At 30.6% G+C, this 24,354-nt stretch overlaps 3 protein-coding genes across 3 annotated transcripts in view; all 3 read left to right on the forward strand.

Annotated features, from left to right (window-relative positions):
• Nucleotides 1–24,354, forward strand: part of LOC144855799 (uncharacterized) — a 36,238-nt gene continuing 11,884 nt past the window's right edge. Inside the window, exon 1 of the mRNA XM_078713739.1 lies at nt 1–245. Coding sequence (XP_078569865.1) covers nt 236–245 — 10 coding nt within the window. The 5' untranslated portion in view covers nt 1–235. The remainder of the gene's footprint in view (nt 246–24,354) is intronic.
• Nucleotides 767–7,826, forward strand: LOC144856071 (uncharacterized). Its single transcript, XM_078714045.1, has 6 exons — nt 767–846; nt 1,544–1,606; nt 1,785–1,850; nt 2,114–4,375; nt 4,556–4,734; nt 6,639–7,826. Exons 2-6 carry the CDS (start codon nt 1,588–1,590, stop codon nt 7,824–7,826), a joined length of 3,714 nt encoding a protein of 1,237 aa, XP_078570171.1. The 5' UTR covers nt 767–846; nt 1,544–1,587.
• LOC144855347 (uncharacterized) lies at nt 16,186–19,568 on the forward strand. Its single transcript, XM_078713172.1, has 2 exons — nt 16,186–16,235; nt 16,387–19,568. Exons 1-2 carry the CDS (start codon nt 16,205–16,207, stop codon nt 19,200–19,202), a joined length of 2,847 nt encoding a protein of 948 aa, XP_078569298.1. The 5' UTR covers nt 16,186–16,204; the 3' UTR covers nt 19,203–19,568.

Here is a 24,354-nt window from a genome sequence, read left to right on the forward strand (position 1 = left end):
ACTACATCGAAGTTGTAATAGTATGCAATTTATTTTAAATATAAAATCAAAACATCAAATGAGTTAACAGCAATTTAAGATAATTAAAAAATGTTCCTATTTTTAGTTAGTTGGTTAAAAGTTTAAACTTATATTATATTTTGATTTCTATTTGTATTTCTCGGTGCATTTGAACCTATCAGCGAAACCCTACCAGCCCACAGTTATTCAAACTTTAGCATCGACACCAACACCAATGTCTACAGGTATAGAGTTTAGTCTAATTAACAACAAATCCAGTGAATACCAAACTTTGGGGCAGGTGCAAGAGAAGGAAAAGGGCTTGAAAAGATTTTATTATAAACATTCAGATGTTATATGTAACTAAAATACTGTAACGCTGTGATAGATGTATGAAACACAATACAACGTGAGCTACTCATGCACCATTCATTATCATATAATGCAATGATGATGTAGGTGGCGCAAACCTTTAAAATAAATCAATTTTCAATCTTAAAATATACCTTAAATGTTAGCTTATTTTGGTATTTAAATTTAATGAAAAAATTCTCCAACTTTTTTGGAAACATTGGATATATATTATCATTACTTATTATATATTATTATCGTATAAAATGATGCAACTCCATCAATAGATCAGACCTGATTAATGTTCATCGAAAATCATGTTCATCGAAAATCAACTGCATCATTTAGATCAGTTTTAATTCAATTTCTCAGTTAAGTGAATACATTTTCTAACTAAGTAAATAACACATAATAATAATTACCGTGGTAAATAGAATTGTGAATTTTTTTTCTAACCTACAGTGTCACTTCGATCGGATAACAGGATATATAACGGTAAGCATTATGAATAACAACATTAGACCCATTTTGTGTCTCAACATATGTTTATTAATATTGTTTATTTATTAATGTTATACATGCATTTCAAACTCATAATTCTCCCGTCCTCGACCTTTTATTTATTGATTTTTTTACATTTAAGCCTCTTAAAAGGTAATGATACAGCAAACCTACTATTTTATTTTCTCCACTGAAGACTACATCGCAATAGAGTATGAACACACTTTTATTTTATATTTTCATAAAAACATCATATTTTGAAAATATATTTACGGATTGGAAATTTGGGTTACGGACAAGACATATCACTTAAAGTTTAATATTTTTTATAAACCTTGCATCTTTTAAATATTTATTTTGCCAGATATGTTATCAAATTTGATACATTTCAAACTTCGCGACATTTTAGTTGTTTTTGTTTACATTGTTAAACAGTAATGATAACACAATCTGAGATAAGCTACTTCCAAATGACACGTGATGCCTAATTGACCAATCAAATTGAAAGAATACGACCAGGTGTGTTATAAAAAAGAATACTTAAAATGTACATTTTTTTTCATTCTCTTTCTATATAATGATTTATTCTATTCAGATGTATCCTTTTTTAACAGTTGATATTGCAGAGTTGTTGAAGTACAGGCCTAATGATATACAATAGTTTCTAGTATACATTTATTTTTTATTTTAGTTATAGGCGTACATACAGTGACAAATCAAGATAACTTGGTATCTATGGCTATACCAATACTCAGTAAGTACAAGCAGTAACAACTCAACTAATGTTTATTTTCAATAAATTTACAATATCAAACATAATGTATTTATTTTGAAGCGTATTAGGCCTACATTAGTGACTACAACTGCGTCTTTTAGTTAGCAACGGTCTCATGTAATTTGTAACTAAATTACTTTTGTGTATTTCATTATAGCAGCTTTAGTACTGGTAATTGCCGTCTTCCTAGCATCAAAGAACAAATTAACGGAAGGTGGTAATGGTATGTATATAATAATTTGGTGATTCTATAGCGATGCAGTGTATAAACATTATGCGCAGTGGTAGTGTGAACAAAAAAGAGAGCCAAAAATCAGAATTGTTACAATGGCTTCAAAAGAGGCAAATGAGCGTAAGCAGGTCATGAACTAGCTGGATAATAAATGTAAAGGAGTACTATAATATTAAAATATTGATGGTATGGTCGAACCTATTAGGTAATATTTGCCTTTTCACGAGATGAATTACAAACGCTCTTGATTTCAGATGATATTATTCGAAACTATTTAACAGCAGCACAGACAAATAAATTAAAAGACCCAACATTGAGACCACCAACGTGGACCGAACATTTTGGACACTATGTTGATATTTCCAAGATGTTTACATATCCAGTATTATATACTACTACAAAAGAAGAAAAAATAAAAAGGCTCACGTCTTTGCAAGAATTATTGGGTATTATTAAATCCAAAGACTCACCTAAAGTATTAATGGTAGGAAATGGTGGAATTGGTAAGACAACCTTGCTTCAATATATATCTTATAACTGGGCGATAGATTCCGGTGATACGTTTACTGGTAAAATATTATTTCTTGTAAACGTAAGAGACATCAAGGCAGGTCAAACCATCACTGATATAATCATAAATAGGGTTAAGGTGAATGCAAAAACAGATCCCCGTGTAAGTAAAACATCTATAAAAACTTTTATAGAGAAACATGACCGAGAATGTGTTGTTCTGCTGGATGGATATGATGAGTTAAATTCTGGGCTAGATATTCCAATGATAATAAAACGTGAAGAACTAGAAGATTGCACGGTCATTCTTACTTCACGACCTGGTCCTACAGTGGATAGTGTAGAAAAACATTTTGATGTACTTGTTAATATAAAGGGATTCAGTGCAGAAAATATAAAGCCATATATAAACAAATATTTTGATTATATTGGAAATTATAAACTGGGTCAGTTATTAATAGATCAATTTAAACTTGATTCTAAATCTATATACTGGGGTGGTGATCATAAGGAAATATTTCAACTACTTTCATCCCCGTTTTTGTTACTTAAAATGTGTACTGTGTGGCAACACAAACAAACAATTCCCAAAGATTTTCAGCATTTTTTTAAAGAAATATTTTGTCTGATTTTAAAACAGAACATTAACAGGAGTAAAAAGTCTACTACTACAGCAATACCAGAATTTGACCACATTTCGACTGACTACAAAAATGCAATTGTAATATTAGGGCAAATTAGTTACATTGGTTTACATAACAACTTACTTCATTTTACTAAAAGAAAGTTAAATGAACAAGTAAAAAATGAAACTTTGGTTGACTTATCGTTGAAATTAGGATTTGTTTACAAAGATGACCCTACTGTTCAGGATGATTCTGTGGAGACTTACAGATGTCCACATAAGTTATTGTCAGAAGCTCTAGCCGGGTTTTACTTGTCTAACAAAATTGATACTTTAACATCTCAGGAATACGAGAACCTAAGGACGAGCGAGTATTTACACATGACAAGAGTTTTCACTATTAGTTTTCTAGGTCCTAATGCAGACAAATTAATGAAACACTGGTTGGTGAATAGGCTCTCAAAGTATTACTCTTTTTTAGAATATTTTAAATATGTAAATCAAGAGCACGAACACAATGTTGTGAAATCATTGGATAAACATATGTCATCTGAAATGAAAATACATGTTGACAATTTTGAAAATTCTTTAAAGATGCTATATGAAAAAGATTTGCATTTATTCCAACAAATGAAAATGTTTGCAGATGATTTTACAAACAAGGGGGAAATAGTAATATCTAAAACTATAATATCAATCATAGAAGAATCAAACATTGAGTCATCTGTTAATGTATGTAGGTTAGTAGCACACGTTGAAATCTTATTACGATATCTGTCAAAGCGTCAAGTACGAAACAGTAGGTATATGATATCATTACTTCATAAATGGGATGATAAAGCTCTTAAAATCCTCTTAGACGAATGGAAAAAATACCGTTTTGATGAGAAAGTAGCTTCCTTTCAGTGGTCCATTGATGAATTCAAATATAACACTACTATTGACTCACAGATTTGCAAACTACTTCAAAACTTCCCTAATCTACAACATCTGGACATCATCTCATCTGAACGTCATAATATAGGTGGTTCACATATTAACACAATATTAGAAGAATGTGAACATAGTAAAGCTTTGGTTAAATTGAAGACTTTTAAGCTCAGGATCTACTCACCAGCGTTTATAAATGGGTCTTTATTAGGTCGTATACTAAACACTTCTAAAGATTTAGAAGATTTCAATGTGGCATATTCTCGAATATCAAGCAAACAAATAGTTGACATGTTGAATGAAGTAGATATAAACTATTTAAAGTCAAAAGAAAATGTTATCAAGTTACATGGAAATGATCTCTCAGATATTGATACCAAATTACTTGGAAACATTATTGATTTATTAGAAACACAGCTGGGCCCTGAAAGCCACACTTGGGGTAGTTATAGTATGTCAGCTGAACAATTACACGATTTTTTAATATCACCTAGTCGTTATAGATTTAGATGGAATAGTCTTTTTTTTGATGGCATTGACCTATCATCAATCAAAGGAAGTACACTGGCTAATATATTTATTATATTTCCAAAATTAAGACGTCTTTCTATGAATAATTGTAAATTAACAGGTATTATTGTTAATGACATGCTGAGTGAATGGTATAAAAATAATATAATAGTCAAAAGCCTGATATCTATCAATGGAAATGATCTTACGAAGATTGAAAGTACATCATTAATCTCAACATTTGTTTTAGCAATTGAAGGGAATTACACAACTTTAGAAATTAAAAATTACAAAACTATAGTAATGCCAAGGAAACACAAAAATATAGTAATGGCAAGGAAACACAAAACATTAGAAATAGAAGATTTGAAATATTACAGTTGGTATACTGAAACTAGTATACCTATATTTAAAGAGCATTTATTTCGTCTTTTAAATATTTTATATAAAGTTTTAATATATTCAATAATTATAGCTATAACAACTTCTAATTTTCTTCTATTCTTACGAGGATACATTTCACTTTTTTTATTATTAATTTTAACCATTTATATTTTCTTATGGGTAGGTCTTGTTATTGTTATTTACCTTCAGTCATAATTAATTAAGCTAAATTTATTTAAATAACATATTACGGTATTTGCGTTTCGCATATTGAATCAAAATGTCGCCTACCCTGTTTAAATACTACCTTCTGAATATCGATGGTTATTCAATGATCTTATCTATTATTTGTAGTATTTTTTAAAGTAAAGTATCAGGAGACAATCTTACTGTTGTTCTAATTACTAATTTTTGTGGTGTTGTATCTATTTTAAATACAGGGTATGTATAAACATTTTAAAATTAGAAAAAAAATATTAATGTTTTTTTTTGTTATTATTGATATTGGCCTATTGTTTATCCTAGAAGTATAGGATAACTTTTGAATCTATTTTGTTTTATGTAAGAAAAAACGTTTATTTAGTTATCGTCGATCGTTATCGGACCTTAATATTTTTATATATTAATTTATTATATCGATTATATAAACCGAGGATACATTTTATTGGTTCTTATTAATCGTTTTAAATTATAAATTACTTTTATGAGTGTGTATTTTTTTTTTGGGGGGGGGGGGGGGGGGTATAATAGAACTTGATTAAATTACATTTGACTTGATTTATTGTACAATTTTGTTTATTGTTATTAAACTTTGTCAATGGTCTTTATATCTATACATTACGCATTTTTTCCCCGTATGTATGCGATGCAGAAATCATGCATATTCAATAAGGTAGTGATATGAATATTCATGTTACACGCATTACCGACTTACAAGAAAGAAGCGTCCAGTATTGACAGACCCTACTGTACTTTACTCGTACAAGTATCTAAGCTAACCACTGTACTACTAAAATGTGGCTAGGCCTAATAGTTCTACATTAAAAGGAATATAAGTTAATGCAAGCTTACCCCGTAGTCACGCCTTGAGTCCTGGCTTGACAAATGTCCGGCCTAGATTTCTTTCTTAAAAACTTCCGCACAACATAGCAATAGTACACATCTCAGACACGTGGGCTGGAACGCCATAAACATAAAATACATCTGGTGAAGAGAAAATGCAAATGAGCTTACTCAAGCGTGGACACAGCAATATAGGTGGCAGCACACTCACTTTAGACGACGAAAGAAGTATTTTTACATAAATTGTGTTGCCTACTTTTACCGCGGCATTCAAAGTTTTTCAAAATTAAATTCTCAAATGTAAACAGTGACCGAATATTTCAGATATATGTTAATTTTTTAATAATTAATTAGAACTTGTACAATTTGGAAAATAAAATTGTTTATTTCAAAATCGTAGAACATTTGGGAAATATTGGTGATAAGGCGAAGTATAGGCATTATATTAAAAGTCTGTATAAACTCAAATGTAGTGTTGTAAATGAAAATCTGCGATGCTATTTTATAAGAAGAAATTCAATCAACAACTTTACGTCAAGGCTACCAGAATGTATCTATGTAGACGGTTACCTAATCCAGTACCAGTTAATTGAAAATGTACATAAAATAAATGTAATGATTTATGCCAAGCATAATGTGTACAGAAAACTAAGCAACAAAATATCGAATTTTTATTTTCAATTATTTATTTGTTAATGAGATGATATAACTAGAGCTTGAAATGAAGATTCTATAATTGTTATGTAATTAATATACAGCAAAATGCCAGGGTATTTGAATCTTTTATTGTTAAGTGGATTCTTGAAGATATTAAGGGTAAATTAGATTCTCGTCAATTTGGTAGTAGGAAAAAGGCTTTCTCAACTCACTATCTTGTTAGTCTTATTGACTCTACACTCAAAGATGTTGAGAAGGGTAAATGTTATGTGAACCTATGTGCCACTGACTTTACTAAAGCTTTTGATCGTGTTGATCATAATGTTATTATTATAAAGTTGATTGAACTGGGTGTGAGGTCGTCCATAATTCCCATCGTCTGCAGCTTTCTCACTTCCCGTTCTCTCAACACCAAGTTTGCTGGGACTTTGTCATCTTCCAAGTCACTGACTTGTGGTGTCCCACAGGGGACATTGCTTGGCCCTGTACTTTTCCTAGTACTTATTAACGATGCTTGTGTTGATTGCTGCAGACGATGGAAATATGTGGATGACCTCACCCTTGGGGAGGTCGTTCGCAAAGGTGATTTGCCTTCCATGCAATCCGTGTTAGATGATCTGAGTGTTTGGTGTTCATCCAATAACATGATACCCAAACCCTCCAAATGCCATATCTCGGTTGTCAATTTTCTTAAGGACAAGTCGGACGATATTATATCGCCTTCTTTTAGTCTGAGTGGTTCCATTTTACAAGTAGTTGATCACATGACGCTTCTTGGTGTAATCATTCAAAATGACCTGAAATGGGAACTTAACACTAATAATATTGTGTCTAGAGCTTCTAGACGTTTATTTTCCTTGTGCATTTTGAAAAAAGTTGGAATCTTAATTAATGATCTGTTGACTGTTTATATGGCTTATATAAGACCTATTTTAGAATATGCTGCCCCTGTTTGGCATGGCGCTATCACTAAGGATATGTCCAAGTCTATTGAAAAGGTACAAAAGAGAGCATTGCGAATCATGCTAGGTAACAACTACTTGTGCTATGATCATGCATTGTCTGTTACTGGTTTACCTACTCTTGTTGAGAGAAGAAACAAACTGGTGTTGTCTTTCGGGGAAGGCTTACTAAAATCCGAGCTGTTTAGAGAAATACTTCCCCCTCTTCATAAGCCAGCTCAGTCTCTCAGATTCAACCGATTTCTAGAAGTACCTCATTGTAAAACCAGCAGACTTAGGTCGTCTCCAGTTCCCACCATGGTGGATATAATTAATAGGCATCACTAGCTCTTTTTTTAGATATGTTATAAGTGAATGTTTTAAGGTTTTTTATTCATGTATGGTTTATAATTTTATGGTACGATATCTAATTTTAATAAGATGTTTCTATTTTTATAGCAATTTTAACTAATTTTTATTTATTTGTAATACAATTCATTTCAGTCTTTGACTGTCGTTTTGTAATATATTTTTATATACCGATTAAATAAATAAATAAATAAAAATAAAAATAATGTCATCAAGTAACTACATTTGGGGACAGTTTAGCGTTATTGAATAAATTGAGATAAATAAATAGTAAATACATATACATTATAGAGTAGTTCACAGCTGGTGTCAATAACAGGGTTTCTTTTATAATAGCATAATTCGAATATAAAAATCAGATGACGACAGTTTGCATAGACCAACATTTTTTTTAAATACGATAGTGGATAATAGGCCTACTGTCAGTGGTATAGGCCTACAGTGGTGTGGGCCTATAGTGGATAATAGGCCTACAGTTATATAGGCCTATAGTGGATAATAGGCCTACAGTGGTATATAGGCCTATAGTGGTATGGGCCTAACTAAAGAACGCCAAATGGTACACTGAATGTCGTTATATTTCACAATTCATATTATTGGTTTTATCATTTCTAAGATTCTCCTATAACAGTAGTCATAATTACATATAATTGAAAATAACAATACAGAATACGTAAAAAATGAAAATTTTATGTATTAGTCTACTGCCCTCAACCGGCAGGTTGTTGCCATTTCATTGTAAGATAATGATTATTATATTTCGTTAAACGAAATCACGTCACAAACAAACGTCATAAACAGCATACGCAGGAGAAAAATAGTTTTCTAAAGTTATTTATAAATAGACGTAGAGCACGAAGTTTTCAATGCCGAAAAGAAGTACAATGATTGATTAAAATATTTCACCTAAAATGTTATACTATGATCGATTCCGTTAGTTGCAAAACTAAATGCAAAGCTATGTATGGTTCAGTGAACCGGTAAATTTAGGGAAAAACGATCAAAGAATGTTGATAAGCTGTGTAGTTTTAAATGTTTAATCAACCTCATCATACATCCAAAGTAGGTATATACTATGGTTATAATTATATACTCATTTAAATGAATGAATATAATACTGTATATGTGTAAAACCGGACTATAAATTCCTCATTCCATTATACCTATTTTTTGATACGATAATACTATAAGGCCTATGATCAGGTTGTTGGTATTAGTCAAGAGAAGTATTATTGTGACATGGCGCGTCATTTTATGCGCTTCAATGAAATATATAATTGGAATTAATATACGCAGATTGTGATAGAATATAGTAAAAAATCATGATTAGTTTATAATAATAACAGACAGCTGTGGGTAAATAAAATCTTAATGTATAATACTGTTGATCCAACTAGATTTTTGCAAATTCCAACAAAATCGGCTAATACACTTAAAGGCCATGGTTAATTGAATTATTATAACAATATTTATTTATTAATAAAATGTTCTTACAAATGGAAAGAAAATAATATAAAAAGATAACAAGCATTTCAAATATATACGATTTGTTTATTATAGACAAACGAATTATGAAAAATGTGCTTAAAAATAATTTTAGTTAGTAGGTCAAAATATAGATATTACAATTAACATAATTATTATTACAATTCTTGAAAGCCCACTCTAACATAAATATTATGAAACTAATTTTCGGTCGTGACGCTGTTGCTCATATTTTGTGCATCAAGTATTACATTGTTATAATTTCGATCCATGAAACTGTTGATATAGATACGTCACAAAATGAAGAAAATCGAATATGGCGGACTACCTTATATAACAAAGTAGCCCTATATTTTTAGCAAGCAGACGGAATAAACCACACCGTGACCAATTTAGTTTTAATATAGTAAGAGTAATCATTCAAAATAATGAATACTGAATGAATAATGCTGTTTTGGGGCTATGCATAGTTAGAATAAATAAATACACATTATACAGTATTGAAAAAAAGTACTGGTATACAGTAGGCCTATATTATATTAACTGGATAATTTTAATTAATATACTTTTAAGTATTCCTGCTTTACGATCATATAATTGTTTGCGTTTGATTAAATAAAATATGCATTGTATTTATGCTCCGTTACGTTTTTGTATTGGTTTTAAAATCGATAGGTCAACCTGGAAATTAAATAAAACCAGGACTACTATTCTAATAGACATTGCAAATTCTACATTTTAGAGGTACTGTTGCAAAATGTCATGCTAACGAAAACAATAATTATAATGAACATAATACATCTTGGTATAACGATTAATTACATCATAGGCCTATTAACATTGAAAACTATAACAATGCCTTTGAATAAAAATAATTTGCTGTCGACGAAAACAAGAATCTTGTTGGATGTAGCATACTATAATTTGGTATCATAATATTATATTTCATTGAAACTGAGTGCAAAGTCATGCAACAAAACAGTATATTTAGCACCTAAAATATGTTCGCTTTTGTTGAGATTATAAGTTTCCTATAGTTAGATAATGGAACTGAATGTACTACCACAGAAAGCACAAACGGATTGATTAAGGTGATGGTGTTTATTTTAAAGTGAGCACGCAATACTATTATATAGTTGTAGGTGAATTGATAAACGACGAATGGACGTACTGTACCATAACAGTCCTTTCAATTTATTTAGTTCACCTAACGTTATTTAATCTGCAATATCAATAGGCCTACTCAATGCAGAACAAATACAATAATTGTGAAAGGTGTCGTTGTGTTACTAAACACAATGGATAAGCCAACCGCCATGGTTCATTGGAAAATGGAAGAAACAAGTACACACCATAGGCCTAATATACAATATCACTAAATCTGCATTTTAGATAATCATTTCCTGTTAAAATATGGGTTTATTTGAAATTCTGTTTCCAACTGAGTTTCTTTACAGGGGTAATCATAGAGATAATATCTATATGGTGTAATTAAACAACTGAAATGATTATAAACCAAACTTTCGTGATAATATATGATAAATAAATCTTGATTAGGTTATAATAATAGACATGCTGTGGGTAAATGTAATTTTAATTTATAAGACTGTTAATCCAACTAGATTTTTGCACATTTCCTAACAAAATCGGCTAATACACTTAAACACCATGGTTAATTTAATTATTATAACAATATTTATTTATAAACATATTTTACTTTGATAGCATTTACATTATAAAACCCGTCCGTCGAAAAAATATGATAAATGTGCTTAGAAATAATTTTTGTAGGCAAAAATATAGCTATCACAATTAACATAATTATTATTACAATCCTTGTAGGCCCACTCTAATATATAATTATGATGAACTACTATTTTAGGTCATGACGCTGTTACTCCTATTTTATGTATCACGTATATACATTGTTATACTAAACTGAGGATATAGATACATCACAAAACGACGAAAGACGAATATGGCGGACTATCTTATTAATGAATTAGACCCTATTATAAAACAGACGGAATAAAAGACTGTTAATCCAACTAGATGTTTACACATTTCCTAACAAAATCGGCTAATACACTTAAAGGCCATGGTTAATTGAATTATTATAACAATATTTATTTATTTATAAAATGTTCTTACAAATGGTCCATGGAAAGAAAATAATATAAAAAAAAAAACAAGCATTTCAAATATATACGATTTGTTTATTATAGAAAAACAAATTATGAAAATGTGCTTATAAATCATTTTAGTAGTAGGCCAAAATATAGATATTACAATTAGCATAATTATTAATACAATTCTTGTAGGCCTACTCTAACATAAATATTATGAAACTAATTTTTAGGTCGTGATACTCATATTTTGTGCATCAAGTATTACATTGTTATAATTTCGATCCATGAAACTGTGGATATAGATACGTCACAAAATGAAGAAAGAAATGGCGCACTGTCTTTTATAACAAAGTAGCCCTATATTTTTAGCAAGCAGACGGAATAGTTAGATATAATGGACCTGGAATGTACTACCACAGAAAGCACAAACGGATTGATTAAGGTGATGGTGTTTATTTTAAAGTGAGCACGCAATACTATTATATAGTTGTAGGTGAATTGATAAAACGACGAATGGACGTACTGTACCATAACAGTCCTTTCAATTTATTTAGTTCACCTAACGTTATTTAATCTGCAATATCAATAGGCCTACTCAAAGCAGAGCAAATACAATAATTATGAAAGTGTGAAAGATTTCGTTTTGTTACTAAACACAATGGATAAGCCTAGCGCCATGGTTCATTGGAAAATGGAAGAAACAAGTACACACCAATACAAATGGAATAGAATATCACTAAATCTGCACATTTCCTAACAAAATCGGCATATTAAATTAAAATAATAATTATTATCATAATGTTTGTAGGCCTACTTTAACATAAATATTAAACTACATTATATTATGACTCTGTTACTCATAGTGTATGTATCATACATTACATTGTTATACATTTATCGATCTATAACACTGCTTGATAGATACCTCACAAAATGACGAAATACGAATATGGTGGTGGATTGTCTTACGAACAAAGTAGGCCCCATTAAACATACGCTATAAAACAACCCGTAAGCATTAGGCCCTACTTCCATTAAACATTTTAAAATTTATGTTATATTAAACTGATAGGTATAATTAATAATAGTAAGAGTAATAGTAATACTGTAATACAAAATAGATGAAGTCTAACGCTTCTTAGGGTTGACTACTTATTTACAACTAGGCATAGTAGGCTGTTATATATGCACTTTATACGGTTCTAAAAATAGTGCCACTACACATTATTTTGACTCCTATCGGGTTAAGGCAGAACTCATGAATAATTAATTAGATTAATTATGCCATAAATTTAGGACAATATAGGGGGCGCTAGACAGTTTGCATTATCATATTACAGTGGATAATTTAGATTAATATTGATTTAACCTATTATAATAATAATGTTACTATTATCCTGTCTTAAAATATATTTAAAATATTTTACAATTAGTGGTTGATTAGTTGCAATTTTTGCCGAAGTGATCGAAATTCGATTAAGGTGCAATCAAATCAGCTACTGTAGACCCCATTTTACCAAAAAAAAAATTTATCAAAAAAGTTTATCTATGAAACGCCAAAGAATTTTTAATGTATTCCCCCTTTTGTTTTTAACAAGTGATAACATGTCATGATGAGTATATGAGTGATATTTTTTTCAATGAAAAAGACGAGACAATGAAGATAGGTATCTAAGTTGCCACTTCCCCTTAAATGTGCTTATTTCACACAACCCTTTCTTCAAGCTTCATCCCCTTCATTATTATCAATACACGTTCTATTTAATTGCTGTTATCAAACACAATGTATACAGGATCAACGTCTATTTAGCGTTTCATACTTGTTGTTGACGTGGACCCGTTTAAATGCGCTTCAGTGACATAGAATAAATACTGAATAATATACAATACTCTACATACAATCCAACAACGTACCTGTTGTCGATAGACTATTCTTACACAATTTATTTAACTCGAAATTGCATTAATATAGGTTTAAATAATTCAGTTTTGCATACTGCAAAGGGACTACTCTTTAATAGGAACCAGGAGAAGACCATATTTAGACGTTGTAGCATAGAATAAGTAGAGAAACTGAGGCTTGAAAATCAACCCTGAGGTGTTACGGTTCAGTGTACAGCAACCATTTTGGAAACTAGTCTTTTGTTATTAAACTCAACAGATGTTTTAATACGACTAATCATCATTGTCCATAAAAAACAGGTAAAGTATACATTAAAAATTGATCCCTATACATTCTGAATTGCACTAAAGTCACGATTCCAAAGGTAAACTGGAGTAAAAAGTTAAGACTTGATTCCTGAATATATACATGTATGTGTCGTTATGAACGAAGTAAATCATTCATAAGGATGTTGTTTTCCATAGCTTACAAGGATATTGTATATATTTGAAAACAAACAAGGACATTTTGTAAAAAAAGGTGGTCTACCTGTATTTTTATCTTGATATAAGGAAAAGATAATTGTATAATAATAATAATTGTTTTTTTTTCTCTAATAGTGTTGTTGATGTTGCTGTCATAAGATAGTATAAAATATTACTTAAACTCATAAATCCAAGAATACAAAACTTTCTACAAAGATTCTACAATGGAGGAAAGATTTCAGACCTTGAAAGCAAAACTAAATAAATGCTTTAACGGGAACAATTACCTTCGGTTAAAATTCATCTTGTCTGATCACCTAGATGTGGGTGATATTAAAAATCCACATTTTATAGCCCATGATTTATTCAATAGACTTGAAGAAAAGCGTTACATCTCACCTACTAGTATTTACTTACTATTAGAGATTACGGAACTCTTTGGAGTGAAGAAGGCTAAAGATCTTGTTAGAAGGTACATGAATGACAATGGGGTTCAGAATACACCGGATGGACCAAAGTTGTCATCTTATCGCAAGCAACTGTATAAAGCCATGAAACATATCAATAAAGGTGAATTGCAAACTATTATTGCGTTATACAGAATAGGCCGATATAGCTATACAAATATTTGGGATGTAGTGCTTCATCTGGAAATTAACAAACAGCTCGAAGATAAACCAGACAAAATACGAAAGTTTGCAGACTGTCTCAGACAAACAGGAAAAGACATTCTACTTGATAATGGTATGTATTTTATTCTTCTATCTATACAAATTATATAACAAAATATTTTGATTTCTCCTCGGTCTGAAAAATCAAAAAATCAACAAAATTAATCGAAACATCTCACATTATCAACAGAAATGTAGTTTTTTTCATCAAAAATAATAATAATAATGATAATAATAATGATGATCATCATGCAATGCATTTAATTTCATTTTCATAGCCTTAACCAGCGGTGCCTTAACATACAGTCAATTCCAACTGCTGAAAACTACTGTGGCTGTTTGGTTTGACCAACATTGCTTAATCAAGGTGATTAAAGTTTTGTACGAAGACTTGGTGCCAGATAAATCAAAGCTAGAGAACGCCTCGACAATGATGGAATTGTTAGATTTGTTGTATATTTATAAAGGACTAAATTACACGAATCCCACTCTTATATATGATACCATAACTATAACAAGACAATATAAGGTTTGGGAGCGAATAAAAAGAGTATCCGAATTAGAAATGTTACCACGACCAACCGAAGGTAATTTTTGGAATTTAGTAAATACAGACAGAAGGTAATGAGGCTTGGCAATAATATGTCACCTAGTGATACAACAACGATAAGTAAGGTCTATAAAGAAACCATGTATACACCATATGACGAAACTGGTAGCTGGAGTTTGATTATGGATCTTGAACGTAACAAGTATCTCTCGGAAGAAAACATGATTAATTTCATTGAGATGTTAGAAAGAAATGAACTCAACAATTTAATAAATGCTATAAAATGTATTGATAACAGTAAGTACTATATTATTACCTTCATTTTCAATTTCAACAGAATCTTAGTGTCTATAAGGCACCGGTGTACTTAACCATATCAATCTTTATAAATTTAGTTTATTGCCAGACAAATCGATATGTCGTATTTAGAGCAACCTACATTTTATTTCGTTTCGTATTTCGTTTTGTTTCGTATTACGTTTTTATCGCATTGACTAATTGCTATCTTGTTTTCAGATGAGATTATTCCAAAATACTTAACAGCAGAACCGATGTTAACAGCAAGCAACGTTTCTGATCCAATAAATGCATCGGGTATAAGTAATATGTCAGTAACAGTAAGAAAGGGAATTGGTAAGACAGTGCTTCAATATATTATATCTTATAGTACCCTTGCAAGTAAAATAATATATTTTGTAAACATCGCACGAAAGTAAAATCATTAGATTGTATATATACTGACAGTATATAATATTATACAGATATTGCCTGCTTAGAGGTTAAATATAAGATTTGACATCCCCGAGGGAATGATATTTTGTTCGAGGAAATATATATTTCCCGAAGCGCTACTGAAACGCGAATGTTGCCACTCGAAAATTACACAGTCAATATCATCGTACTCGAGAATTTACTGGATTTTATATGGGACACGATAATTACGCGAAAATTACTCAGTCAATATCATTGTACTCGGGGATATATACGATTTACGATCCTCGCAGCGGTAGTCATGTGATGCAGTTTCAACCAATCACGTTCACGTATTTACACAGGCTATGTAATATAATATTATATTTGTTTATATTGGTTGTTTTTTTTTCAATTTTAGGCTACAGGATCTATACTGGTATCTTTCTTATCATATTCATTTATATGTTGTCAATGCATTTAATATTACCACAAGGTAAGTTGTATAAGATCAGCGATTATAATGACAGGATTTGCATTAATATCTTCTGTGTCTCATTTGGAGTAGGACCATCCGGTACTTGTTTCTAAATTCAAAGTATATTTTATTTTTTTAATTATATGCAGAGCACAATTTGTTTTCGCAGATGATGTTATTAAAGGCCACGTAACAGCAGCACAGAAATTTAAGCTCAAAGATCCGAATTTGAGACCACCGACGTGGAGAGCAGATACCTTGCAGATGTATGATATTTCACAGATGTTTACTGATCCAGTACTATATACCAGCACAAGAGAAGAAAGAAATAAGCTCACAACAGTTCAAGAGTTACTAAGTATTATAAAGTCCAGAGATCCATGTAAAGTATTAATTACAGGAAATGGGGGAATTGGTAAAACAACCTTACTTCAATATATATCTTTTAACTGGGCAACCAATTCTGATTCTACGTTTGCTGGTAAAATATTATTTCTTGTAAACGTCAGAGACATCAAGGTAAATCAAACGATTATAGATGCAATCGCTTACAGAGTTAGTCTGAGGAATAGTCTCTCTAAAGATAGAACACACATAAAAACATTTATAGAAAACCACAAAAGAGATTTAGTTATTCTGATAGATGGATTAGATGAGCTACAACCTGCAGTAGATATTCACATGTTTAAAATAGACGACCTGGAAGACAGCACAGTTATTCTTACGTCAAGACCGGGTTTCACAGAAACTTTACATAAGCATTATGATATACATGTAAAAGTAGAAGGATTTGATACAGAACACATAAAGCATTACATTATCAGATATTTCAAACTTATTGGAAAGCCAGATCTGGGCCAGGCTTTAATTGCCACATTTTATCTCGATTCTGATTTAAACCACCACTGGCGTAGTTATTACAACAACATATTTGAACTCTCATCATCCCCCTTTTTGTTACTTAAAATGTGTACTATGTGGCAACACTATCAAATGATTCCCAGTGACTTTCAATATTTTTTTAAAGAAATATTTCGTTTGATTTTAAATCAGTATATTAACAGAAGTGATAAGTCTACAATGCCTACTAAAGCAGTAAAGGATTTCGATAGCATCACGACTGAGTATAAAAATGCAATGTTAATGTTAGGAAACGTTAGTTACATTGGTTTACAGAAAAATGTATTCAAATATACTGAAGAATTTTTAAATGAACTAATGGGACAGGAAACTTTAAACTTATTGCTTAAAATAGGATTTCTTTACAAAGATGAACCTATTGCTCAGGATAATTTTACAGAGGCTTACAGATGTCCACATCCATTATTGTCAGAGGCACTAGCCGGGTTTTATTTGTCTAACGAAATTGATACTTTAGGCCTAGATTCTAAAGAATGCAAGAAACTAAGAACGAACTCTCATTTACACATGACAAGAATTTTTACCATCAGTTTTTTAGGCCCCAATGCCGACAAATTAATGAAACACTGGTTGGCAAATAAGGCGTCAAATTATTACTCTTTTTCAAAATATTTTAAATATGTGAAAGAAGAGAACGAAGGAAAAATATTGAAATCGTTGGATAAAGATATGTCGCCAAAAATGAAAATCCATGTTGAACATTTAAGGGATTCCTTTAAACAATATTTTAGTGGCAATAATTTGCACTTAATACAATTCCTAAAAACATTTTCAGATGAAATTTCAAAAAACATGTATCAGGTCCGAAACAATATTGTGTTAACTATAGATGCATCAAATGAAAGTTCATCTGATAATGTGTGTAGGTTTGTAGCTCACATGTCAATCCTATTAAAATTATATCAAGTGGACCAGAATAACATACTCTTATCGTCTGATAACTATTTGATAAAACTCATTGACAAATGGGGTGATAAAGCTCTTGAGATTATCTCAAACGAATGGAAGAATTATAGTTTAAGTGAGGAAATACGTTCTTTTGTATTTTTTGAAGATGACGAGCCTTATAGACATATTAATGGCTCAGAGTTGTGCCGATTATTTCAAATCCTTCCTAACCTAGAAATTATAAAAATACGCTTTTCTACATACAATGGTCTACGTATCGACTCAATGGTAAGCGAATGTAAACACAGTGAAACATTTGTTAGACTAAAGGAATTTAGAATCTCGTTTCAGAATCTTTCCTGTATCCATGGGTCTTCACTTGGTCACATACTAAATGTTTCTAGAGATTTAGCTAACTTTAACTTGTCTTCATGTAGTTTATCAAGCAAACAAATAACTGATATGCTGAATGAAGTAGATAAAAACTATTTAAAGTCGAAAGAAAATTTTATCAATTTAGAACTAAATGATCTGTCAAATATTGATAGAGATTTACTTGAGAATCTCATCAATGCATTAAAAGTATCTGATTCGAAGGACCCTGGATTTTCTTGGAAACGTCATCATCTATCGGCAAAACAATTACACGATCTTTTAATGTCACCTTGGCGTTACAAATTTAGATGGAATAGTCTTATTTTGGACGGGGTTGACTTATCATTAATAAAAGGAAATACACTAGCTAATATATTTATTATATTTCCAAACTTAACACGTCTGTCTATGAATGATTGTAATCTAACTGGTACTATTGTTAATTACATGCTTAAGGAATGTTATAAAAATAAAATAATAAACAAAGACAATTTAAAATCTCTTAAGGGAAATGATCTTATAAAAATTCATGATAAATCAATAATCGAATTATTTGTTTTCAGAAAAAATAACAGCAACATGACATTAGAAATAGGAAAATTGGACTTTCACAGTTCTATAATAACTTGTTATGAATATATTTACAATAGATTTTTACTACAGATTTCGACATATTTGAAATCTGTATTTTTTTTAATAATCGGTTTTATGATGGGTGGTTATTTAAATACATCATATACACGTTTTTTCTTTTATTTCTTTATGATGGTATTTACACTATATGTCGAGATCAGAGTTTAAGAGCACATTCAGTGATGGTTTATATACTGTTTGTTGAAATAACGTGCTACGGTCTGGTTAGCACGAAATATGGAATGTAATCTAAGTTAGGAATTGGCAGAGTGATATTGAATACATGTTGTTTGCAGAAAATGTCTGATAATTGTGAATAAAAGGGTAGAAGATGTAAATAAATTATGTAAATGAAGGGGCCAGGGCTGCTTAAAAAATCTGCACATCAATAAAGCTATTTCATTTTTTTCTGGTTTAATGATGAATTAAAGTGTATGTAAAAGAAATGGTGATAAAGACGTTGAAGTTAATAAAGCTACTTAAAATTGAATTACTGTCTTTTTCATTTCATTGCAAAACCCGAAATACAATAATTAAAATAGCGACCTTCTATATTTGTTTAAAATGTATTTTTTTATTTTATTCAATCGGTTTTCGTTGTAATTAGCTAAAAAATGTTCAAAATAATGAACATAAATTAAATTGCACTTTTACACTCAAAACACAAGAAGTTTCAGAAGGTATTTCCCATCAATCAAGCTGCTTTTTAACCCACGTCCGCACACCGAATTGGCTCCCATAATTATCAAACTTTTTATAATTTTCGTATTTGTTGTTTGTTGTTATATCGAAATAAATATGAATAAATAAAATATATGAATCAACAAATAAAGCAGAATTAAATCAAATTAAACAACATAGCACCTCGAATAGCCTATGAATAAAAATATAAGGATTATCAGTGGACTGATGCAACGTCCACAAACGAACGTGTTACATGTGTTACGAAAAATGTATAACTGACAGTATATAACATAATATACTATCTTCCTTATCGTATTCATTTCCATGTTGTTAATGCATTCAATATTACTACAAGGTAAGTTGTATTTATAGTTTTAAGATAAGCTATTATAATGACCGGATTTGCATTAATATCTTCTGTGTCTCATTTGGAGTAGGACCATCCGGTACTTGTTTCTCAATTCAAAGTATATTTTTTTAATTATATGGAAGCACAATTTGTTTTTCCAAATGATGTTATTAAAGGCCACGTAACAGCAGCACAGAAATGTAAGCTCAAAGATCCGAATTTGAGACCACCGACGTGGAGAGCAGATACCTTGCAGATGTATGATATTTCACAGATGTTTACTGATCCAGTACTATATACCAGCACAAGAGAAGAAAGAAATAAGCTCACAACAGTTCAAGAGTTACTAAGTATTATAAAGTCCAGAGATCCATGTAAAGTATTAATTACAGGAAATGGGGGAATTGGTAAAACAACCTTACTTCAATATATATCTTATAACTGGGCAACCAATTCTGATTCTACGTTTGCTGGTAAAATATTATTTCTTGTAAACGTCAGAGACATCAAGGTAAACCAAACGATTATAGATGCAATCGTTTACAGCGTTCGGCTGAGGAATAGTCTCCCTAAAAATAGAACACACATAAAAACCTTTATAGAAAACCACAAACGAGATTTAGTTATTCTGATAGATGGATTAGATGAGCTACAACATGCAGTAGATATTCAAATGTTAAAAATAGAAGACCTGGAAGACAGCACAGTTATTCTAACGTCAAGACCGGGTTTCTCAGAAACTATATATAAACATTATGATATACACGTAAAACTAGACGGATTTGATACAGAAAACATAAAGGTTTATATTAAGAGATATTTCAAACTTATTGGAGAGTCTAATCTAGGCCAGACTTTAATTGGCAAGTTTAATCTCGAATCTGGTTTAAAACACCACTGGGGTGGCGATTACAAAAACATATTGGAACTTTTTTCATCCCCATTTTTGTTACTTAAAATGTGTACTATGTGGCAACACAATCAAGTGATTCCCAATGACTTTCAACATTTCTTAAAAGAAATGTTTCGTATGATTTTAAATCAGTACATTAACAGAAGTGATATGTCTACCAGGCCTACTAAAGCAGTAACATATTTCGACAACATCACGACTCATTACAAAAATGCAATTGTCATTTTAGGAAACGTTAGTTACATTAGTTTACAGAAAAATGTATCAAAATATACTGACGAATTGCTAAATGAACAAATGGGACAGGAAACTTTAAACTTATTGTTGAAAATAGGATTTCTTTACAAAGACAAACCTACTGCTCATGATAATTTTACGGAGGCTTATCGATGCCCACATACATTATTGTCAGAGGCACTAGCTGCGTTTTATTTGTCAAAACAAATTGATAATTTAAACTCTGAGGAATGCGAGAAAATAAGAACCAACACGTATTTACATATGACAAGAGTTTTTACTATTAGTTTTTTGGGTCCCGATGCAGACAAATTAATGAAACACTGGTTGGTGAATAAGGCGTCAAATTATTACTCTTTTTCAAAATATTTTAAATATGTGAAAGAAGAGAACGAAGGAAAAATATTGAAATCATTGGATAAACATATGTCACCAGAAATGAAAATACATGTTGAACATTTAAGGGATTCCTTTAAACAATATTTTAGTGGCAACAATTTACACTTAATACAATTCCTAAAAACAGTTTCAGATGAAATTTCAAAAAACATGTATCAGGTCCAAAACAATATTGTGTTAACTATAGATACATCAAATGAAAGTTCATCTGATAATGTGTGTAGGTTTGTAGCTCACATGTCAATCATATTACAAATATATCAAGCGGACCAGAATAACATACCTTTATTGCCTAACAAATATTTGATTAAACTCATTGAGAAATGGGGTGATAAAGCTCTTGAGATTTTTTCAAACGAATCAAAGAAATATAGTTTAAGTGAGGAAATACGATCTTTTTTATTTTTTGAAGATGACGAGCCTTATAGATATAGATATATTAATGGCTCAGATTTGTGCCGATTATTTCAAATCTTTCCTAACCTTGAAATTCTAGAAATACGTTTTTCTAGGTATCGTACACACAATGGCCTACGTATCGACTCAATGGTAAGAGAATGTAGAAACACTGAATCATTTGTTAGACTAAAGGAATTTAGCATCTCGTTTCAGAATCTTTCCAGTATCAATGGGGCTTCTTTAGGTCACATACTAAATGTTTCTAAAGATTTAGCTAATTTTAACTTGACTTCATGTAGTTTATCAAGCAAACAAATAGTTGATATGTTGAATGAGGTAGATATAAACTATTTAAAGTCAAAAGCAAATGTTATCAATTTAGAACTAAATGACCTATCAAATATTGATAGAGATTTACTGGCGAATCTTATCAATGCATTAAAAGTATCTGATGCAAATGATCCTGGATTTACTTGGAAACGTCATCATCTATCGGCAAAACAATTACACAATCTTTTAATGTCACCTTGGCGTTATAGATTTAGATGGGATATTCTTATTTTGGATGGAGTTACTGGTACTGGTACTGGTTCAAATAACCGTCTCACAGAGACATCTGGTAGCCATTGACTTAAAGTTGGCATTTGGATGTGTTACTTTTAAATGTAGGCCTACAGTATGAGAGTGACTACTACCAAATTACACAGTCTCAAAACAACTTATAAAACAGTTCATATATACAGTTAAAACATTGCTGGGAATTATAAATTTCTGTTGAAGCAGGCTCTAATGAAGTTGCATCTAGTAAGTTGACTTTGTTGTACAACTCTATCAAGTACTGATGGTATCTTCCGACCTCTTCGTTTACTTTGGGTTGTATGAAAAGTAAGAATTTAACTGACTTAATTTAGTTGACTTATCATCAATCAACGGAAGTACACTAGCTAATATATTTAGTATATTTCCAAACTTAATACGTCTTTCTATGAATGATTGTAATTTAAATGTTAGCATTGTTAATGATATGCTAAGTGAAAGTTATAAAAATAATATAATAAACAAAGGTGATTTCAAATATCTTAAAGGAAATGATCTTATGAATTTTCAAAACAAATCAATAATCCAATTATTTGTTTTCAGAAGAAATAACAACAACGTGACATTAGAAATAGAAGATTTGGGCTTTCGTAGTTATATAATAACTTTTTATAAATACATTTACAATACATTTATTTTACCACGAATTTCGACAGATTTGAAATATGCGTGTTTTTTTTTCGGTTTTATGACGGGTGCTTATTTAGATAAAGCATATACAAGTTCTGTTTTGCTTGCTTTCGTTCTTTTTTTGTTTTCTGACCTAATTTCAGAAATAGGTTTAACGTTTATAACCCAAACCATGCAATACGTTTGTCAGTTTTAACACACAGATTTCCTTATCTTCACCGTTTCTTATTGTAGGCCTATATAATCCTAATAATATATAATTCCATAAATTCATAGAAGGATGGTATTTAAAGCAAACCTTTCATAAGATGAAAACATATCACGAAGTAAGAAGAAATGTTTTCTTATTGTGAAATAGAACTCTTAATACAGTTCTAATGGCATTGCAAATCAAGCAAAATCTGTAAATAAGACTGTTTGTGTTTTATGCTCAGCTTTAACGTAAATTATGAATAAAATAAAATATATAAACTAAAAGTATATAAACTATCAAGGCAAATAATAGTATAGAAGGAGAATAGACATGTGTCATGATGATATTACTCACCATTATGTCGAGAGACAGTTTAAGAGCACATTTGACTCTGTCCATTGATGGTTTATTTATGTTAAAAATATTTTGCCACAATTTAGAGTCAAAATATGGAATGTATTCTAAGTTGAGAATTTTAGAGTGTAGTTGAAAAATAATAATAATAATAATTGTGAATAAAAGAAGTAGATCTGAATTAACTGTTTAAATAAAGGGGGAAGGTTTGCTTATATAATCTGTACATCATTGCAGCTATTTCATGTTTATGAAAATCCTAAATATTAAAACTTAAGAGTTATAGGCCCCTAATGTAGTTATTTCCATAAAGGACACCAAAGGAGGGTTGTTAGCCCATGGCATGAAAGTTTGTTTTCTGTCTAATAGATAAATATATCAATAGGTCTATTTTATGAATTGAAAAAAGTACAATGCTTATCAGATCATCTAGAGATTGCCCAATACACGATTAGTACAGCTTGTTATAATAAAACAACATTAGAAGAACTGTTGCATACTTCATATTTGCAATTATCTCTCCTTTTCCAACAATAACAATGTTGGTAATAAAGGACCTTTATTC

This window comes from Antedon bifida, chromosome 11, assembly GCF_963402885.1.
Source record: "Antedon bifida chromosome 11, ecAntBifi1.1, whole genome shotgun sequence".
In the NCBI taxonomy this organism is placed as follows: domain Eukaryota; kingdom Metazoa; phylum Echinodermata; class Crinoidea; order Comatulida; family Antedonidae; genus Antedon; species Antedon bifida.